This window comes from Lactuca sativa, chromosome 1, assembly GCF_002870075.4.
Source record: "Lactuca sativa cultivar Salinas chromosome 1, Lsat_Salinas_v11, whole genome shotgun sequence".
In the NCBI taxonomy this organism is placed as follows: domain Eukaryota; kingdom Viridiplantae; phylum Streptophyta; class Magnoliopsida; order Asterales; family Asteraceae; genus Lactuca; species Lactuca sativa.
The window spans coordinates 13,042,087-13,062,026 of record NC_056623.2 but is presented as its reverse complement, the minus strand read 5'-3'; the positions used below and the strand labels follow the sequence as shown (position 1 = coordinate 13,062,026).

The 19,940-nt window shown below is 36.3% G+C and overlaps 2 protein-coding genes across 2 annotated transcripts; both read right to left on the bottom strand.

Moving 5' to 3' along the window:
• Nucleotides 1–216: 216 nt before the first annotated feature.
• On the bottom strand, nt 217–2,539 carry LOC111898182 (50S ribosomal protein L21, chloroplastic). Its single transcript, XM_023894106.3, has 5 exons — nt 2,151–2,539; nt 1,274–1,354; nt 872–973; nt 585–659; nt 217–460 (listed from the first exon to the last, which is right to left on the bottom strand). Exons 1-5 carry the CDS (start codon nt 2,475–2,477, stop codon nt 392–394), a joined length of 654 nt encoding a protein of 217 aa, XP_023749874.1. The 5' UTR covers nt 2,478–2,539; the 3' UTR covers nt 217–391.
• Nucleotides 2,540–3,208: 669 nt separating this feature from the next.
• LOC111898184 (uncharacterized) lies at nt 3,209–4,116 on the bottom strand. The gene is made up of 2 exons (XM_023894108.1): nt 3,916–4,116; nt 3,209–3,829 (listed from the first exon to the last, which is right to left on the bottom strand). Exons 1-2 carry the CDS (start codon nt 4,114–4,116, stop codon nt 3,209–3,211), a joined length of 822 nt encoding a protein of 273 aa, XP_023749876.1.
• Between the last annotated feature and the right edge of the window lie 15,824 nt (nt 4,117–19,940).

Sequence of the window (19,940 nt, the reverse complement as noted above, 5' to 3'; positions counted from 1 at the left end):
ATTAAATTGGTCCAATTGTTTTTGCCAATAGTGTCCATAGTGTCCTGAACTTCATTAAAGAGTCCAAAAAATCACATATTCACTTAAACAACGCCTAGCAAAATCCAAAAGCAAGTTCCAAAATTTTCTTTGTACCCTATCTTGTGGAGCGTAAACTACATGTAATCATGGCATTTCGATTATAGCTTTATAGTATAAATACTCGAGACCACCTCATCATGCAAGTAAGATCATTACCAACTACAAAATACTAGAGACAGTTATCCTCATTTTGTGTAGATTGCAAAGAAAGCATACATCAAAGAGAAAACAAAAAATACAAACTACACTAATGATTCAAGTATTTCTCAAGTACAAAGATGTAATAAAACAAGTCACCGCAGTTCCTAAATCAGGGGAGAGTTGATGCTGGGGAATCTTGATACCCCGTGATGCCCACAATCCGAATTCGAGTGTTTGGCTGCATGATTGGTTCCAAGTACAAACAATCAAATACAAAGTAAAAAAAAATTCAAATGGGAAGACCATGAAATTTATTTACTCAGATACTATAATATTGCTAGACATGCCTACAAATACAATACCTGTCTGTGGCCAATATTCCTCCTGTAATTCTTCTTCTTCTTGTACTTGAACACCACCACCTTTGGATCCAAACCCTATACAGTGTGCAATTAAAGCAATAAGCTATATATGAGTGCTTCTTTTTTACTCAATGCAGAAAGAACGACTTAATACAAAAAGTCATGAAAATGAATCTTTCCCCATTAAGTCCTAGCTGTTTGCAAATTCATCATTTATCCAGACGTTACTTAATTGAAAAAAGAAAAAATGGGGACATAGAAAGAAAATTAACAGGATGACAAAATACCTGTTCCTCTACCACTGCATGTACAGCTGCATTAGGCACCACGGGCTTCCCGATATATGTGCTAGTTTTTGTACCAACGAGCAACACCTTGTTCAGAATAATCTACATATACCAATTTGAGTTAAATACTAAAGTTGAATGTGGATATCTTTTCTAACTACTATGTTTCAGTACAATTATATGATAAATAAATTCAAAACTACTATGTTTTGGTAAATATCTTTTCACAAAATGAAGTTCATGTGCTTGCAAACGACACAAGTAAACTTGAAAAAAAGAAAGCCAAGTCCAAATGAAGGCAATAAAAGAAATATTTGATGCTAAATGGAAAAAAAAAAAATACAATTCAAAGTGAATTAATAAAGAAGAAAGAGTCCATAAGAAATTGTGCTTAAGGCTTACTTTGTCATCAACGTTTGCACCCTTGAGCCTCTGTGTATACAGAAAACGCCCTGGAAAAACAATATATTGTCGACCCCCAATCTGAACAGCAATCAAAACAAAAACAATTAATCATCCAAAACCTCCATAATCTACAAAAGCACACATTACAGACATATAAAATGTATGTTGTAAGGCAAGATTTTATGGAGTGATTAGCATTTGTAACCATTATACTTGAATTTGCCTTTTACAAAAATCAGTTTGGTATGATAGCCTCAATTTCAAAAATGTCAAGAGTGTGGTGTTGTTTTAGGGGGTCTATGCAATTAAAATGGTTCTTAAAAAAGCTAGAAGCAGTACAGAAGTCAGACTTCTCAGTTTCACTCTAGAACACACACTCTAGTTTTCAAGTTGTTACAATAATAGCTAAGGACACGAAACGACATCTGAATTTGAATGTCAAACAAGCAGGAATTCACGAAGCCAAAATTGAAACTTGATTCAAACAAATCCAGAGAGAGCTTAACAAAGGGGTATGATCATAGAATAAGATGATGTGAATTCAACAAATTCACATCAATTTTGCATTTGAAATGAACAAAAGCAAAATGCAGCTTATTTACATGAAAACCACACAAGGTATTATAAACATAAGCCTTTTAGACATTAGATCAATTCATTCCATCATCTCCTATCATTCTCCCATATCGTCGATTCTATCAACCCTGGAAACCCTTCTCATTATCGATTTTATATACAAAAAGTCTAGTGCCTGGAAACCCTTCTCATATCGTCAACAAGGTTTCCATCTATATTTCGTGTTCTTGGTGTTCTATTTTGCTTATAACAGAAATTGCAGTGTTACATACTAATGTCTCTTAAAAAATTAACTCACCATGACAACGGCGAAGACTTCTTCCCCTTTCGATTCCGGCGGGGTTTCTTCGACAGGCTGTGACTCCACGGGTACAAAATCTTCGGCAACGGCTTCTGATTCAACAGATGGAGTTTCAGTTACGGAAAGCCTTGGAACAATCGTGGATGAAGATAATGGTCTGTGGTATGAAGGAGAAGTGAAACTGAGGGAAGAATATGAATGAGGAAGAGAATGACAGAGAAAACTGAAGGGAGTTGGTGTTGCTGGAAGAGATTTTTTGTGGGTAAAGATGGATGTGATGGAAGGAGAGCAGGAAGATGAGGCGCAAGAGAAGCTCATCGCCATTTTCGAAGCTTTGGTTGCTCGATTTGTCTCACAACTCGTCTCCGACTCCTATCTTATCCAACGTCCAGCACATACTATTTCAGTATAAAAAAAATTAAAAAAAAATAAAAAAAAAAAATTATCTACACTTTACTTGTTCAAGTTTTAGTTTGGCACTTTTTAAGCTATAAATAAAACTTATTTACATTTTAGGGTTATTTGTTTATCTTTTAATTGAAAAATTAACGTCTTGTTTCCGAGTTTAAGCAAACGAAGGAAAAAAAAGGAAGGAAAATATGAAGAGAAAAGAAAGGGAGGGGAAGGAAGTGATTAATTTTTTCGTGTTCCTGAGTCCGAAAGAAAGAAAATGAAGTTTTTTAAAAAATGTGTTCCCGAGTTCGAAGGAAAAGAAAAGAAAAGAAAGCTAAATAACAACATTATAATTTTATCTTTACTTTTTTTTTGTCTTCATATTCGTTTACACACATACATATATATTTTGTCAAATACTACCTACATATAACATTAAACTAAATTATCAATGAGTAGCAAAACATAAATAATATTAAAATCAAAACACCTGTGCATATCTTTTAATTGCATTGTTTAATTGAAAAGAAACCAAATTATAAAAATCATCCAAAACAATGCAATTTAATCAAACTACGATTCCAAAAACCATAATTCAATTCGTGAAGCCAAAAAAAAGTTGAACAAAAAACCAATAAATAAACATCTATTCTTACAATTCATCATTTACCTACGCTCATCATTGTTTTTAGTAGATTCTTCCGTATGTTCATTGGACAAGTAAACAATGTCGTCACATCTGCTTGGTTACGAGCCAAATACATGAGAGCACCTAGTATTTCATGGGGTTCCAAACCCATCGGCTGCAATTCTTGATAAATTTCATCACCTGTTAACTCATGATGGTAAGCTCTTTCAAAGATTTTGTTACCTTCCCTCATAGCATTAGCCACATCACCAACAGCATTCATAGTCTTTGTTTCAAATGTTTCAAGTTCATATTGAGGCTGAGGTTCAACTTCCTTTTCTTCTTCATTTATGAGTTTTCTTTTTTTAGGTTTACACTTTTTCGCACTTGAATTTTGTTTAGGCGTAGGAGATACCACTTGAATGTCATCTTCATCATCATCTATACGTTGGTTCTCCAGTGTAACATCCATACTTGCTAATAAATCATCAACCTCTAAAATACTTTCTATTTTGATGTTTGTAGTCTTGTTAAACCTAGCATTTCTCTCCTTTGTTGTTTCAGCATTTTCTCCTGAAGCTCTATCTCTTGCAAATAATACCAACATTTGTTCAAAGTAGGCCATCTTTTTTGTCTTTAGTATAACTGCTTCAGGCTTGACTGTTTAAAAACCCCAAAATAAATTAAAATTATTATTAATAACATAATATAAAAATAAACTAAATAAAACCTTAGATGAACACTAAACTTAATTAAGTTATCCCAAACCTGCTCATATGCTTCAATTAGTTGGGTATCAACATTCCAACCGAACTCACTCAAGGAAATCTCATTGAACATGTCATACCATTGTGAAAAACCAGATTTCAAAGTTTTCAAATGATTTTTTAGATGACTTTTAGTTAAATTCATGTTAAGTTTCTTATTAAGCTCCTCAACCATATTCGCATACGCTTGTGAAGTAAAATTTCCATGAAGCCTATTTCCTTTTTCTTGTTGTTGTACCATTGCATCAACAAATGCAACATCCATATGTTTTGTCCAGTTCAAGAGTGACTTCTTACCGGTATTTACAAAAGGTTCTTGCTTGTTCATTATCGGTTTCTACATAACATAAAAAGAAACATACATTATTATAAAAAGAACATAGTTATAAAGTGTACAAGTTATAAAAAATAACATTACAGAAATAAATAACACAAATAAATTCACAAAACAATGTTCAATAAAAGACCAAATTGCAAATGACGTAATATAACGAAATACGCTTAAACTATGTTGACATATTTATTTCATTGTTTGGATTCAATAAGTAATTAGTCCACATTTGATTTGCAATTGAGTTCCTCAATTGCTCTGTCATGTTGTTACCCTTATGCCCACTACTTAAATTATGTCTCACTTCCTCTATTGGTGTACTTAACACCTCCTGTAATGCCTCATCTTCAAGATCTTTGTCATGATCTTCGGCTATCAAAAAGTTATGTAAAATACAACACGCCAAAAAATGTTTGATTGTGTTACACAAGAATAAAAAGGTTCCTGTGTACTTCTAATGATTAAGAACCTTCTTTTTAGAACACCAAATGCCATTTCTATAACATTACGTAATGATGCGTGACGAAGATTGAACAACTCTCTAGCATTTTGTGGTGCCCGAGTGGAATATTCTTTTAAATGATACCTAACATCTCTATATGGCGCCATTAATATAGTTGAGTGAGGCAAACCCGCGTCTACTAAATAATAGCGACCTATAATTAAATTGTAATTAGTTTTTTAATAATAATTTAAACAAAAAAAAAATGAAAAGTTGGTACTAGAAATTACCATTTGGAATTACTAGTTTATCATCTCTATTGAGGGCATGCTTCAGTATCCTTGAGTTTGATGCAGTACCCTTCCAACCGGTTAAAACATACGTAAACTTTAAATCAAATGAATAAGCAGCTAAGACATTTATCGTTGGGTAACCCTTGCGGCCACGGTATCTAGAGGCATCTCAATTAGGTACTTTGACACGAACATCTGTAACATCAATTGCCCCTACATAGTTCTTGAAGTAAGGAAAGAATCTCCTTTTCTCTTGAATTTCTTTGGGGACAACATCACCTTGTGGTTGTTGAATATAAAGACGTTCTAATGCTATAACCGAGCGCAAAACTCTATGGAAGCACCTACTCGTTGTGGATTTCGAGTGCCGATACATCCAAGAGACAAATGTATTTCTCAAATCATTACCTACAATGAGAAAAAATCTTGCAACTTGCTCTTCAACAGGCATTCGTTGAGTAGGTCGAATACCACCATCACGCTGTAAGATAACACATAGCTTCTTAAAAGTTTGCACACTCATACGAATAAGCTCACGACATTGACCACCATTTGAAAGGTTATGTAGCAACTCTTCCCGTACACGTCGACGTTTTAAAAGAGTTTCTCTAGTAGGTAAATTAGGACCATTGTTGATGGTAAGTTTGCATTGTGCCAAAATAGCCATCAACAAGCAAATTAGATGAACAACTTGCATTTGTCTTGATTTAAGAATATAAGCGGGTGAAGGAAGCTCATTATCCATTGAAATCAATGTGACCTATTATATGTACAAAATGTGAAGGATTATAAAGAGGTCATCCTAACAGCAGCAAAAACATCCACACACCCAAAATAAAAGCAAGGGCAAAATAGTCCAACAGGAAAGATCTTGAAATATGATAAAATAACGTATGCTTAATTTTGATTATGTAAATTAGATGTATACTCTTCAACATAATTAATTACCTTTACAACCTCCTCAAACAAATTCTTGGTATTGTGGTACACAAAACAAGACTTTTTTTTCCTTCCTGTGGTAAGTGATGTACATACAAGAAAGCTTCTCTTCACAATTAATGGGTTCACTAATTTTCGTCTTTCTTTGAATGTAATTTTGAGAATTGCATTGACTCACAGTTTATGCATTGATTCATAGTTTTTGCATGTATTTGCTGTTGAAAGGAACAATCACATAATGTTTTTGACATAAGCACCTCCTGTTTAACTTCATATTTACTTTCATATAATTAACATTCATATTTACTTATATATAATGATGTTATAAACCTATAATCACAGGTAACCTAACGAATCAATTCAACTTTAAATAATAATGAAGAAGAAACAAATCATAATGAACCAGAAAAAAAAGGTTGTAACATATATTGTGAACACGATCTCACAAAAAAAAATCCACGGAGAAGAATGGGAGAATGGAACCTGATGGATGATGGGCCGATTTGAACAATAAGATGCAACATGGTTGTCGAAGCAGCAAAGTCGTCGAAACAACAGGAAGAAGACCGATCTTTTTTTGTATGTTGAGAATGAAAACGTGATATTATATAACCGTGTTTTAATCCCAATCCCAAACAAGCATTCAAGTTTTTTTCCCTAAAACTCGATATATATTAATTTTAGCCACAATTGGTGTCGTTCTCCCATTAATTTTTTTGGCTTGATTTTGTCGATCCTACCCCTTATGTTGTAGCCCCTGTTCATCAAAGTGATTGGTACTTGTTAGGTTATATTTCAGTTTTGACCTGATGTGGTTTTTGGATTCAAATAAAGTCAAAGTTATGGTTTTGGATTCAAATAAAGTCAAAGTTACAACTGATGGGTTTTGGTCATAAGACATCCTATGTGCTCATACAAACCCTAATGCTTGGATCTAGGTTTCTCTATTGTACATGCTTTGAATCCAAGACTATAAACCCTAATTCTAGCATATGGAAATCCAAATTCACATGTAATTAGGTTTAAGAACATACCTTGATTGTTATATAGCAATAACAATCCAATTCCTCCTTGAATTGACCTTGGAAGGCTTAGAGTCACAAGTGTCACTCCTCTAATGGCTTACAAACACCATAAGCAAGTGGAGAAGGTATAAAGAGAGAGGAGGGAGGTTAGAATTCGTCCTTGAGACCTCTTGGGAAGGGTTAGACGAATTCCTAAGCCCTAGGGGGTTTATATAGGTGTAAAGATTAAGGTTTTAGTCCTTATCCTTATCTAGTTGCTTGCCCACCAAGCAACCATAATATAAGTCTTAGAAACCCTTATCCTAGTCGAATTCTAAGGGATTTACACCTCAAATTCGTTCACCATATATATAAGATAATCCTTACCTTATTTTGTAACTATCACATAATTACAATTCAGCCCCTCTAGTTTAATTAATTACACTTGATCACAAAATTAATTCTTAATTAATTATTGACCAATATTAATTAAACAAATATGATTTCTCCTTTAATATATTATTCTTATAACATATTAATAAACCATAATAACCTCTCTCTCTATTTATTTCTCCAATCAAGTTGCTTTGGTGAAGGCAACCCAAAAGGACCATGCACCATCGGGTCAAGTACATACCAAAATAGTTATGGACTTAGACACTAATCCAACAGTCTCCCACTTGGATAAGTCTAACAACTATTTTACGTATGACTGCGGATCCCGATCTGCAATCGTAGCTTTCCAAAGCCGCTGTCAACTCTGATCATATCAAATACGCGTGTCCTTAGATAAGGGATCATATATTCCTCCATTCTAGATATCATATGAGATATGATTTCAAATCATTCTCTTTGTACTATATCTCGATTCCGATTTATGACGACTGACTAATTGAACAAATCAAATTAGCCCTAGCCCGGCCGAGCATTTACGTTTGTCATCACTAAACCATCGAGGGGCCCAAAGATATCGCTTTTATCCTACTTCGAATAAAAGGAACGGATAAACTTTGATACAATGCTTGCTTGTACTCACGCACCGAATCACACACAACAATATGTTTTATAACACCAAGTTACTGGTGCGTTTACATATTATCAATGTGCAACCGATTTGCAAGATACAACTCACACATCTCGGTCTCAAGAATATAAGATGTTATCGTCTCACCAATCACTCGTGATACAATCCATGGAGTGATCCAAGTGAGCGTGGGTTTAATCCAATGCTTAAATCACATTCATAAGCACTCATGAACGTTGCAGCAAACATTTGCTTATGTCTAATACTCTTTTAGACAATCCACACACCAATTCACGACAGTCTTCATTCATACCTACTTCCAACATATGAACGACTGTGGCCCATTTGAATAATTCGATTATTCTTAATAAACTCAATTATTCTGGAAGTCAAAACATGCAAATGTGAAACACAAGAATAATACTAATCCCATATGGCCTCAAACCTTTGAGTATAAATAAAACTCCTTTTATTTATCACCATATCGATTACTCATTATTTGTCGTTTCGGGTAATCAACTTCTTACTTGAATTCCAACACTTGTCCCATGCTCCTAGCATGCACACAATGTTTACCTATGGTTCTTACTTTGTGAAGTAGATCACATTGAACACATTTCCAATCCTTCTCATTTCACCACTCCAAATCCGTTTTTCATAAGTTAAAGAATATCAAATTCTTGTTACTTATAGAATATGCTAGATTCTAACATTCTATGCAACTTATCCTTTCGTAATGTCACTGCACCAAAGTCATAAAGACTATTGCCAATGATATTACAAAGTCCTCTATCGGAGATTGTTACAAAACAATTCCATAGACGTGATGTCTCACTCAAAGTACATTCTTTGAACATCCTTTTGCATAGAAGTTTCTAGTCTAATCATAGATTTCTCAATATTCAATTCCCAATATGGACACACTTCCATATGTTCCATATGACAACTCATTCTTAATAGAATCTTATCTATTCGTAACGATGTCGATATAGTCCATCCAATATGGAAACATTTCCATATTTTCCAATACTATACTTCCAACTACTCACAAGCGACCAATCCTCGTCGAACTTGGATTGTCCTTTGATAGTTGTTTGATTATTTTAGTCTAAACCGATTCTAGTCCTTTTTCCCTCTATATGTGCTAGACATTCGGAAAATTTTAGAATGGTCAAACATTAAAGCATTTGCAATCGATCCTATACCCGAAGCGTATGGGACACGATGCATAATGTTTTATTTGCTATGTTCTCAAAATTCGAATTGTGAAGAGGGATGTCGTAATCATAATCAAAATTTTAAGAACACACTTTGTACCTTTGACTAAATTTTATTAACATTTCTCAACCTAAACCTTTAGATTTGAAATGAAGCATAATATTCTCTCCCTTAATTATAGCAAAACAACTCTTCAACTATTGCGACTTTGCAAAGTATGACTCTTGTTTTCTATAATTAATATTGCTAATCTTGCAATACTTTCCTTAATAATTATACAATCATAACTTTTATGCTCCCACTATCTTGATGATTATTATAAAACATAACACTTATGCTCCCACCAGCTTCGACATGTATTCATAAACATCTTAACTTTCAGAAAAACAATGCTTATTGAATTTCTTAAGTTCATGTTTCTAATACTTAGTGCTTTGATAATCTTTTATCAACATTTCTTGATATTATACACATTTGCCTTCGATAGTTCATATGTGTGTCTAAACAATTAAGACTAATTGCCAAACCTCACAATTCAAATTATGGAAAGGGATGCCGTAACCATAATTGAATTTGAGAATGCAATTTTACAATCACTATCTTCTTAAAATCTGTCTTAGTGAAAGCATTTCCTCACAATCATTTTCATGAAGGAGGAAATCTTATGACACTTAGATTTAAACAGTGTATTTGTTCCTATCCATGTGAATTTGTCAAAACCAAGGTTTACGACAAATTCAAACTCTTATGGATCGAACTTTCTTGATCTCGATTTCTTGCCTTTATGGTAGCACAGCTGCCCACCATGTCTTCTAAGTAGTTAAGCAGCTCACCCTTTCCTATCAATGTACCTTTCATTGATTAAGGTGCTTTGCCTTTTATGCGTTCAAAATGAGAACTCATAGAACTCACATGCATAATTAACTCGATTGGATTGGCACAGAATCAAAATAATGTCAACACGATAGGTTGTAAACCTCAACTCGTGTGCTAGTGATGATCGATAAGGTTTATTTGATTTGTTCTTGAAACCTTTCAAGACCATTAAGACTCCCACTGACTCCTTGACATATAAGATTCTCTTGTCAAAAACCATTTCTTGACAAACAAATATTCAAGAGTTAGTGTAGCTTTTATCAAAAGACTTCATAAATTGGTCCTAGTTGGTCTTTGTCTTATCCAAGACATCACAACTTTCCACATTTAATGAAAGTTACAAACCTTCTTAATACCTTTCACTCAATGTCACAATCTTAACTTTAAGACTTGTTATTGGAATGAAGTATGATTGACTTATTGATTTAACCATTTCTTCAATTCTTGATTCCTCTTCTTAGACATACAATTGTACTAAGACTCACTTAGAGGATCAATTGAGATATGGTTCTTAATCATTAAGACCTATCATAAAGCATAAAAGGTACTCTCCCATCTTCTTAGAATGGAGAAACTTTTATCTTTCTGCCTACTTGATTCTTCTTATTCGTTCTGCTATTGATCTAAACCCTTTAATCAATTCAAAATTACACTTAATCTTGTAAGTATAATCATATTTACTAAACCTTTAGTAAATCATGACGAATATCATTGTTACTCTTATGGTGGTCTTGATCAACACGCAACATTATGTGCTCGATCTCTTAGTCCTTCACTTGACACTTTGTCAATGAATTTGTCTAATTTCCAAATATGAAATTTCTCATTCATCGTGCAACCAAGTTGCGTGATTCCAAATTTCTGTCCAATTGAAACTTTGGGCGATGAGAAACTCTCCTTATTCGCGATTTTTCCATAAACACCATAAATAAGAATCATATCCATTTGTTGTAGAAATATTCAAACACCAATTTTCATAACGATTTTATTGCAAGGAGATAAACAAATAAATAAATAAGTCAAACGAAAATTTATTTTTATTTATAAAAGCAGCGGAAAACATTTGTCCTTACAATGCAAAATCCATTGAAAACTATGTATTTCAAAAGAAAATTTCTAACAACTCTATCATAACTATCTAAGCTCAAAATCTAATCTTCAAGTCCATGCGATCAAGATCCATTCCTTGTGATTAGATTCATCTTGCTCTTTCACCAACCTTCCTTTCTTTTCACCGATCCTGTAAAACATTCAAATGCAATCTTATCACATTATGTATCAATGAATAGGAACTTAATGGAGTTAGATAGTGGATTTTACCTGAAGCACAGCCATACTCTTTGACTCTCCCATCTTCTGAACTCTTCAGGCTCTTTGGGCAGACTTGTATCCAACGCCCTCTCTTTTGGCAGCAAACGCAGGTCGGTTCTCCTAGAACGTCCTCGGAAGCATGGTTGGTTGACTTTTCCAACAAATACGCTCCATTGCTTCGCCAAATCATTTCTGATTCAGCAGCAATGAGCATGTAAGTTAGGTCAATGAGGTTGTCGTCATGATTCATCATATAATACTTTCTTTTGAACTCATTATATGATTCAGGAAGTGACTGCAAAACCCAATTCACAGCCAACTCATCTGGGAATGACACACCCAACATTATCAACCTATCAATGTGTGATTTCATTCCTAGAACATGGGCACACACGGGTTTACCATCTTCATGTTTCATTTCCAATAGGGTTTTAGTGATATTGAACCTTTCAATTCTTCAATCTTGTGGGTTGGGGAGAACAATAGGAGGAGGAGGAGGAAGTGAAGCATGATTTCTTGTTCCTCGATTGAATCGTGGAATACCATCTTCATGTGGAAAGCTTGTTCCACGGGATTTGGGAAAACCATAGTTGTCGAACTTTGACATCTACAAAATGGGAGAAAACGAATTCAATTTAGTTGATAGATTGAGTCCTTAGTAAATCACCCAAATGAGATACTAAGGCTAGGACCCAACACAATATTCTACAACTCGGGGGAGGGATGCCGTAACCCAAATTGCAGAACATTTGAAGGTAAGTGAATGACGATTCACTAATTTCCACCACGAAAAACGAAAAAACATTTAAGTTTTAAATCTATGAAAACTCCTAGATCCTTTGAGATACATTGAACTTTCAATGACATGTTTAAATCTCGATATGCCCCTCTTGTTTGTGACTGGGATGCCGAGGATCACAAAGCGGGTGTGAATAACCATGCAAACTACATGGTGCCCTCACATGTTACAGTCACCTATTCAATGTGCCAGTAAACCACACACGCTCCACCGAACTATGACAAACATTGAGTCACCCTTTGCTACCTTTGCTTAGACCCATTTAGTGTGCCGGTAAACCACACACGCTCCACTAACGTCTTCGCAAGGGCACAAAGTGTAATTTCATGGAATTGCATCAATTCACTTTTGCCTAAGTAACTAAGATTGGGAATTTTGAAAAACATTTAGTTACTTTTATAATTCATTATACTTATAATGGAAGGTTTCGTCCTATCCTACCCGTTCGGCTAACGACCCTCCACTAGTCAAGAGTGCGGTGGGTAAGAGTGGATACCCATTCAATCGCCATTTTATAGGCAATTTCCTTAAACACCCCTTATAGACCAGCTTCGTGAATGAGGCCTACTAACTGGTGAAAATTTTACTTTACCCCTATTCTGTGAAAATTTCCTTAAACACCACTTAGAATCTGTGAAAATTTTACTTTACCCCTATTCTGTGTGAATATGGAGTTAAGGTCACTTATTCGAAGATCTATCCTGTTTAGATTACACATAACTGGTATGCACTTCACAAATAGTGAGGTAACTAATGAAGGTTTCTGAATAATTATCTAGATAATTCGTCTAATAATTATTTTCTTACCCCAATTCTCGCATAGATAACATGGCTGGACTCCATCCCCACGGCAAACAATATTTTCCGAACGAAGTCACTGTTGGTTGGTTTGGAGAAGAACCAGACAATGATCATTCTATCCCCGTGAATGATCACCATGATGAAAACCTTTCAGACGGCCTAACTCCGAACCAGAGGTTGAGAACCTACCCCAGGTAGCTCCCATTCCAATTCCTAACCCTCGTCTGGCTTTTCATGGTCCGACGCCTCCATGAGTGGAAGGTTTGGGAACATGGAGCCAAGGACAAGATCAGCCCATAACATATGATGGTGACCAAAGCTTTTATGACCTAAGCAATGGGGGCTCAGCAGACAGATTCTTCCCAATCTTGCTCCGCAGAGTGGTCCGAAATGAGATTCAAGGTAGGACAGCCCTACATCAGATCACTGAAGTTGTCGCCAATGCGAGAATGCATACCCTCCGCACCATTCGTCTAGAAGATGCTCACGAGAGATCTGAGAGAAACCATGAAACCCTACTGCAAACACTAGCTGAATCAGGAGCCGAAGTCATAGAGCTCCAAGTACACCAGAGGGTGTAAGAAAGACAGCTACTTGACGTGGAACGTCAATTGGCTGAACTAAGAGTTCACCAGAGGGATGACTGTAGCCAGTAGTGGACGCTTTACTTTATTTTCTTTATTAAAAGGAATATTTTTTCTATCTATGCCCGATGTGGCATTTTCTATAAAATTATCTTGTACTATAAGTACTTTTGGTTAGGTCTCTAGGCTGTCAAGAACTATCTTCTCTGGATATGATGTAAGACCTTTACAAGGTCATTTTCCCGAATCTTTACGTCGTGAATATCAAAGATATTGACAGTCGGCTAACTTCCGTGTCCTTCTTTATTCAAGTACTCTTATCATAATTTCATTGGAGTCTATCTGAAACATGCTTTAGTCAAATCATTGGACTATAGTAATTTAACTCCGGAGGCATTTCCAAGTCTCTTTCAGTGGTTGGATCTTGTTATTCACCAACCCACGATACCTCGGCTTGAACAACAAACGTCTTGAGACCCTTCTACAAACTCACTTCCATTCCGTACTAGGAATGCATCATAGGGATGTAGGTCAAACCTCCGTGAACATACTTCCAATCCGTGCTAGGACTACATCATAGGGATGTAGGTCAAACTTTCGAGAACATAGTCGTACTCTTTACATGAACAATCTAAGTACATCAAGGGTCAACCAGAATCGCTCACAAAATCCTTATCTTTCGTGTTACATAATCATGTCGTCATCCGGAAGCAATCAGTCGAACAGCGAAACCCCCGCTTTTCCTATGGACGTCGCTACCTTCCAAACAGCAGTTATAGCTGCCGTGGTAGCTGCCGTAACCGCTGTCCTTGCGCACCGTGGCGCTATCAACACAATCAATGTTGATGATGGAATTGAAGTTTCCAATCGTGGTATCCATCCAGGAAGTCGTCAAACGGTAATAGTCACAGGCTCGCAAATCCTAAAAGCAGAGAACAAGAAACGAAAGCGTCAAGCCCAGAAAGAATGCAAGAAATCCCAAAGGTTGGCTATGCAACAGCAGCAAGTGGAAACTCCTGCCATTCTTGTACCGAGCAGGCCATACGAGGGAAAACTACCGAAGTGTGATAAATGTAGTTTCCATCATCATGGGGCTTGCCATGAGATGCAATGTTGCAATTGCCTAAACATAGGGCACCATGCTCGTAACTGTGGAGCACCGACACGACCCATCACTCAAGTCCCTTTCATCGGGACTAACCCTACACACAAGAGTAGTTATAACGCCGAACGATTTAGGAAGCAATTTTCAAAGTGGAGTAACGAGGAAGGCACTCGTGTCCACATAACACTGGCTAAACACCGCAATCCCGTCAACAAAGATAGTACTAGCCAGTCATGCCACCAATGCGGGGAGATAGGGCACTTCAAGAAGGATTGCCATATAACAAAGAACTATGGCGCAGATGGGAGGATTCTCAGGATCACAGTTGCAGGAGAACCTGCTCCGGAACCCACATTAATGTAATTAATGTGTTTCGTTGTAACAGACTTATAAACTATCCAAAACTAGTGCAACTAGAGTCTTACCTTTTGCGAGATCCTGTCTGTATAGGGATGCTCGTGCTGCGTATACTTGCCTTTTGTAAGTATACCTTATCTGCAACAATAGTCTTGTAGTAAATCTAAAGTACTGTAACTCTGTTCATGGTTGCACGGTTGTGTTTTGTCTGTAAACGCCTTATGTTCAAATCTAATGTCTTTAAGTTTCTATATGATTCCGACATTATCATAGACCCGATTCGATTTGATCCTCACAAAAACAGCTTCATACGTACATCTCTTTCTTCGAAATCGCCCTTCCAGCAAAGTCGTCATATCAGAACACTGAAGTACTCAGGCATGGAGTACCTTATATTTCTTTCCTTTCCGAAGGAATCCCCGAAGTACCACTCGTGCAGTACGTCAAGTTCAACCCAAAGATTCATACGGTGGATCTATCGTTGAGGAATGTATACATAAGGGTAATATATAATCATGGTTCTACAGGTCTAGAATTGATGGTTCCACTTTAACTTCTTTTCCCTACTGGGATATGAGCTTAAAGAAGAATCAGTTATTCGACTACCTTTTCAGTTTTAATTATACACGACTCGTATACACGAGATTGTGATTGTAAAACCAAGTATGAATTCTGATATGAACTTCAGTACGGAGAACTGCCTAAGTCTACGAGTAATCGCATCGTCATGTGAACAAACTTAGAACCCAGTACGACTTCTGTAAACAGATCGCCCTACAGTCTAAACATCTACGGAGATACAAGAACAGTACAGACGACTTAACGAACTACGAAGAAATAGAATTAGAAGACTAGGCTTCTCACCCTGGAGAACCCCGGTCTTATTCTTCCAGAGATCGGCGGATTGCATCGTATGTACCTCGGATATCGAGGACTCCGTCAAGATTTTCATTAGAAATCGTTATCTCTGCCTCGCATAGACGAAATGGTTGAGCAAACGCAAGGAAAGAATTACTTTCAGAATTGGGTCTGAGATCCGAATATCACCAGTTCGAGTGTTAGGGAGGGATGTCCGGAAGACTATCTTCCGAACTCGATGCGGACACTTCGAATCCGTAGTGATACCCTTCGGATAGGACCAATACGCCCATAGTATTCATGAGTTTAATGAATAGAGTCTGTCTTTCTTACTTGGATCAGTTCATCATTCTCCATGTAACGACTTACTTATCTACCCTCATAGTAAGAAGGAACCCATGGAAACATTACCGTCAGAGGAACTTACGCAAAGTTCTCTAAACACGAGTTTTGAAAATTAAGGGTTAGATTTCCTACGACACACTATTAATGATGTGGAAAATTTTGAGTACTCTTTCAATTTGTCAAAACCGTTGAGAATTTTTCGACACCAGAGACGCCGACAGAAATTCGCCACATTCTAGGTCTTACAGACCTACTGTCATAGTTCATTCAGAACTTCTCGCAAATTACAGGAACCCTTTCGACTTTGACCCAGCAAGGAGTGGCCCTTGACTGGGAAGTTTAGCAAGAGAAAGAACCCTTGGAAGCTCCAAGTGAGAGACCAAGTTCTTTAGGAAAAACTCACTCTGGGAATGGCTTAATACGCTTCGTATCGCGTGGAAAGCAAAATCAAAGATAGATAGGACCTCCGGGATTCTTACCAGAATCGGTCCTGTACCTCGCACAAACTAGACCTACTCCGTGAACTCAGCAATGTACATTTTACTCTTCACGTCTCAATCGTGAAACCATACCTTTCCGTTAGGACTCTTGTAAGTCCACTCATAGAGATCCTTGCCTTCGTAACGAAGCAACGCAGTCTCCCGTTAGTGAAGGTTCGTTGGGATACCAACCGAGGACCCGATTTCACTTAGGAGCGCTAGAACCAATCGATTAGGAAGTTTCCCTCCTCTCAACTCGATCATTCATACATACTTCCTTATCTAAATTCTAATTTCGGGACGAAATTCCCTTTAACAGGGGGATGATGTGACAACCTGAAATTTCCATTCGGTCAAACCCTAAAAGTCAACCCCTTCGTATCATAAGTCAATGTCATTATTTCTTAGTTTTAAGAAATATAAAGTTCGTTTGATTTTTTTAATATTATTTTTAAACGAACGGGTGAAAGAAAGTGTCGTCTCGGGTTTTGATTTTTGAAAACCGCAAACACTTCGCGTATTAGAAACACCCGACCAAACTTTTATGTTTTGGGTTTAGAAATCACCAAAACCATAAACTCATGCCTATGTATGAGTTTACTCCCCAAAAATTTAGTCATTTGTGTTTACTCCCCAAAAGTCAAAAGAGTAAACTCCAAAATATCCTCTCAAGTATCATCCAAGATTTAATTCCAAATCTTCAAAGTTGTAAGTGTTCTAACCATTTCAAGTTAGTAAAACTCTTAATCTAGTGTTTGTGCATCTATTCATCCATTCATTTATGTGTTTTGTTTAGATTTTCCAAAACACCAAGAACACACACTAAGTGTTCTTGGCCTTTTAGCACAAATCAAGCCTTCCAATAGTAAGTGCTTCTATCCTTGAGTGATTTTAAGCTAGCAATACGTTTTTTTTGGAATAGTGTCTAAGGCTGCAACTATATTAGGCAAGTATTTGACCCGGTTGTGCATGGTCCTTTTGGATTGCCTTCACCATAGCAACTTGATAGGATGATTTATTAAGAGAGAATAAATATTATTAATATATTATGAGAATAATATAAAGAATAATAATATTGTTATTTGATTAATATAAGTCATAGAATTAATTAGAATTAATTTGGTGACTTAAAGAGATTAATTAAATAAGAGGGTATAAACTGTCAATTGTTTGATAGTTAAAATTTAGACTGTAAATCCATATTGGATAGGGATTAGACAAATTCTAGAAGCTAAGGATAGCTTGAAATCTTCCAAGTCTATCTAAGGAATGGATTTGGATTGCTTTAAGAGAAGATTATCCAACTAGGGTTTAAGCTGTAACCCTTAAGGAGTCTACAAGTATAAATAGACCCTATGGCAAAGGGAAATCGACACTTGATCTAAAGTAGAGAACCCCTGGCCGAATTCCTCCCCTCTCCTCTCTCCCAAATCATCCTCCTTGCTATTTGGTGTTTGTAAGCCATTATAGGAGTGACAATTGTGACTCTAGAGCTCCAAGACAACAAGATCAAACAAGAGATTCAAAGGTATGATTCTAGATCTGATTTAGTATTGTTCTTATACATAATTAGTCATTAGAAGTCTTGGATTAAAAGCATGTTTAATTAGAAAGCCTAGATCCAAGCATTAGTGTTTTGCATGCGCACATAGGAAAGTTCTTATGGCTAAAACCCATCACATTTAAACATCAAGAAAATATGTCAAGAACACAAGATTGAAGGTGTTCACGGTCCAAGAATGTTCTTGGGCTGTAAACACCATAAAGGGCACCAAAGTGTGCCTAAGTCCTTATCTAAGCCCTAGTTTGATGTTTAAACCATCCTTGACATGTTTAAACCCTTCCTCATTGAGTTTAAACCTAGAAAAACATCAAAGACCATCAAATATAGGGGTTTACGGTTTGGGGACCTCCAAAAACTGTAAACACCCTAAAGTGAGTTTAAGTTGGTCATTTTCCTTCCTTAGGTTTAGAAACTAGCTCATACACTTCCCTAATTGTGTTAGGGACTTGAAAACATGGCTTTACACTCTTCCATATGGGTTTACGGTTTATGAAACCAAGGGAAAACGCCATGAGGCCGTAAACTCCTCAAATGAGGTGTTTTGATGCCCTAGTCCATTCCAAAGGCCAAACCACTTAGTAGTATTGCTCCAAGAGGCTTGTTAAACCACCAAACAACACCTAGTCATTAGGACTAGAGTTTATGACCGTAAACTCTAGAGTTTACTGCCGTAAACTCTTGGTGTCATGACCATCAAAACCGTAAACTCCAAGGGAGTTTACCCTTGGACCCCAAACACACTAGCCTTTCCCTACAACACTTAGGTGCAACCCTTGAGACGTATAACACTTGTATAAAGTGTTTAGCATGTCCTAGAGTGTCTTAACTTTGTTTATTAGTTGTTTAAAGACTAATTGTGCATATACATATATCCTTATATGTTATTAGGATCTTTGTGCGTGTCTAAGTCTTCACTTGACACCAAGCACTTATCCAACACTTCCTTCCGATCCACTTACCACAGGTGAGTTCATACCCCTTAATCAATGTTTTAAACTGTTTTTAAATGTTTTATGGGGGGGGGGGGGATACTGTTGGGTTTTGAGCATTCTAACACTTCCTAAGTGTACATGCAACCCTAAATACCTTGGATCTATGTTTTCTCTATTATACATGCAAATAAGAACTTCCAAGGTATTATTCTAATCTAGCATACAAAACAATAACTATAGCAAGATAGAATACATACCTCTTTGGTGTAGACAATCTTCATGTAGCTTGAGTGCCTAGTGCCCCAAGTGTGACACCTCAAATGGAATCACAATCATCAAAACACTTGGAATGACTTGAGAGAATTCTACACTCTTCAAAATCGGCTAGCCCTTTCTTCACTATCTCTAGTGGCCGATTTTTCCTCAATAATAAGATGCTTATATAGTTACACAATTAGGGTAAACTCTTAATTGTCATGGCTTTCCATTTCCTTGGATCCATGGGTACAAATACACCATGGAGCATCCATGGACCATCCTATGGGTTTTAGCCCAACTTGATTATCCATGGAGCATTAGCCCACTATACAAGTATAGATGATTTACACAATCAACCCATATATTTAATTAGTCTTCTTTTGATCACTTAATTAATCCTAGATTAATTCTTGATCAATACTAATTAAATAATCTTATTATTCTTATTATTAATATACTAGAACTTATAATATATTAAT

What these genes read in the sequence shown, in the direction of transcription:
- LOC111898182 (XM_023894106.3), bottom strand. Translation starts at nt 2,477, where the DNA reads ATGGCGATGAGCTTCTCTTGCGCCTCATCTTCCTGCTCTCCTTCCATC. An exon ending in AAGTCTTCGCCGTTGTCATG is followed by an intron (nt 1,355 to 2,150) that starts GTGAGTTAATTT and finishes ATTGCTGTTCAG; the next exon opens with ATTGGGGGTCGACAATATAT. An exon ending in ATGCAGTGGTAGAGGAACAG is followed by an intron (nt 660 to 871) that starts GTATTTTGTCAT and finishes CACACTGTATAG; the next exon opens with GGTTTGGATCCAAAGGTGGT.
- LOC111898184 (XM_023894108.1), bottom strand. Translation starts at nt 4,116, where the DNA reads ATGGTTGAGGAGCTTAATAAGAAACTTAACATGAATTTAACTAAAAGT. An exon ending in ATAACTTAATTAAGTTTAGT is followed by an intron (nt 3,830 to 3,915) that starts GTTCATCTAAGG and finishes TAAACAGTCAAG; the next exon opens with CCTGAAGCAGTTATACTAAA.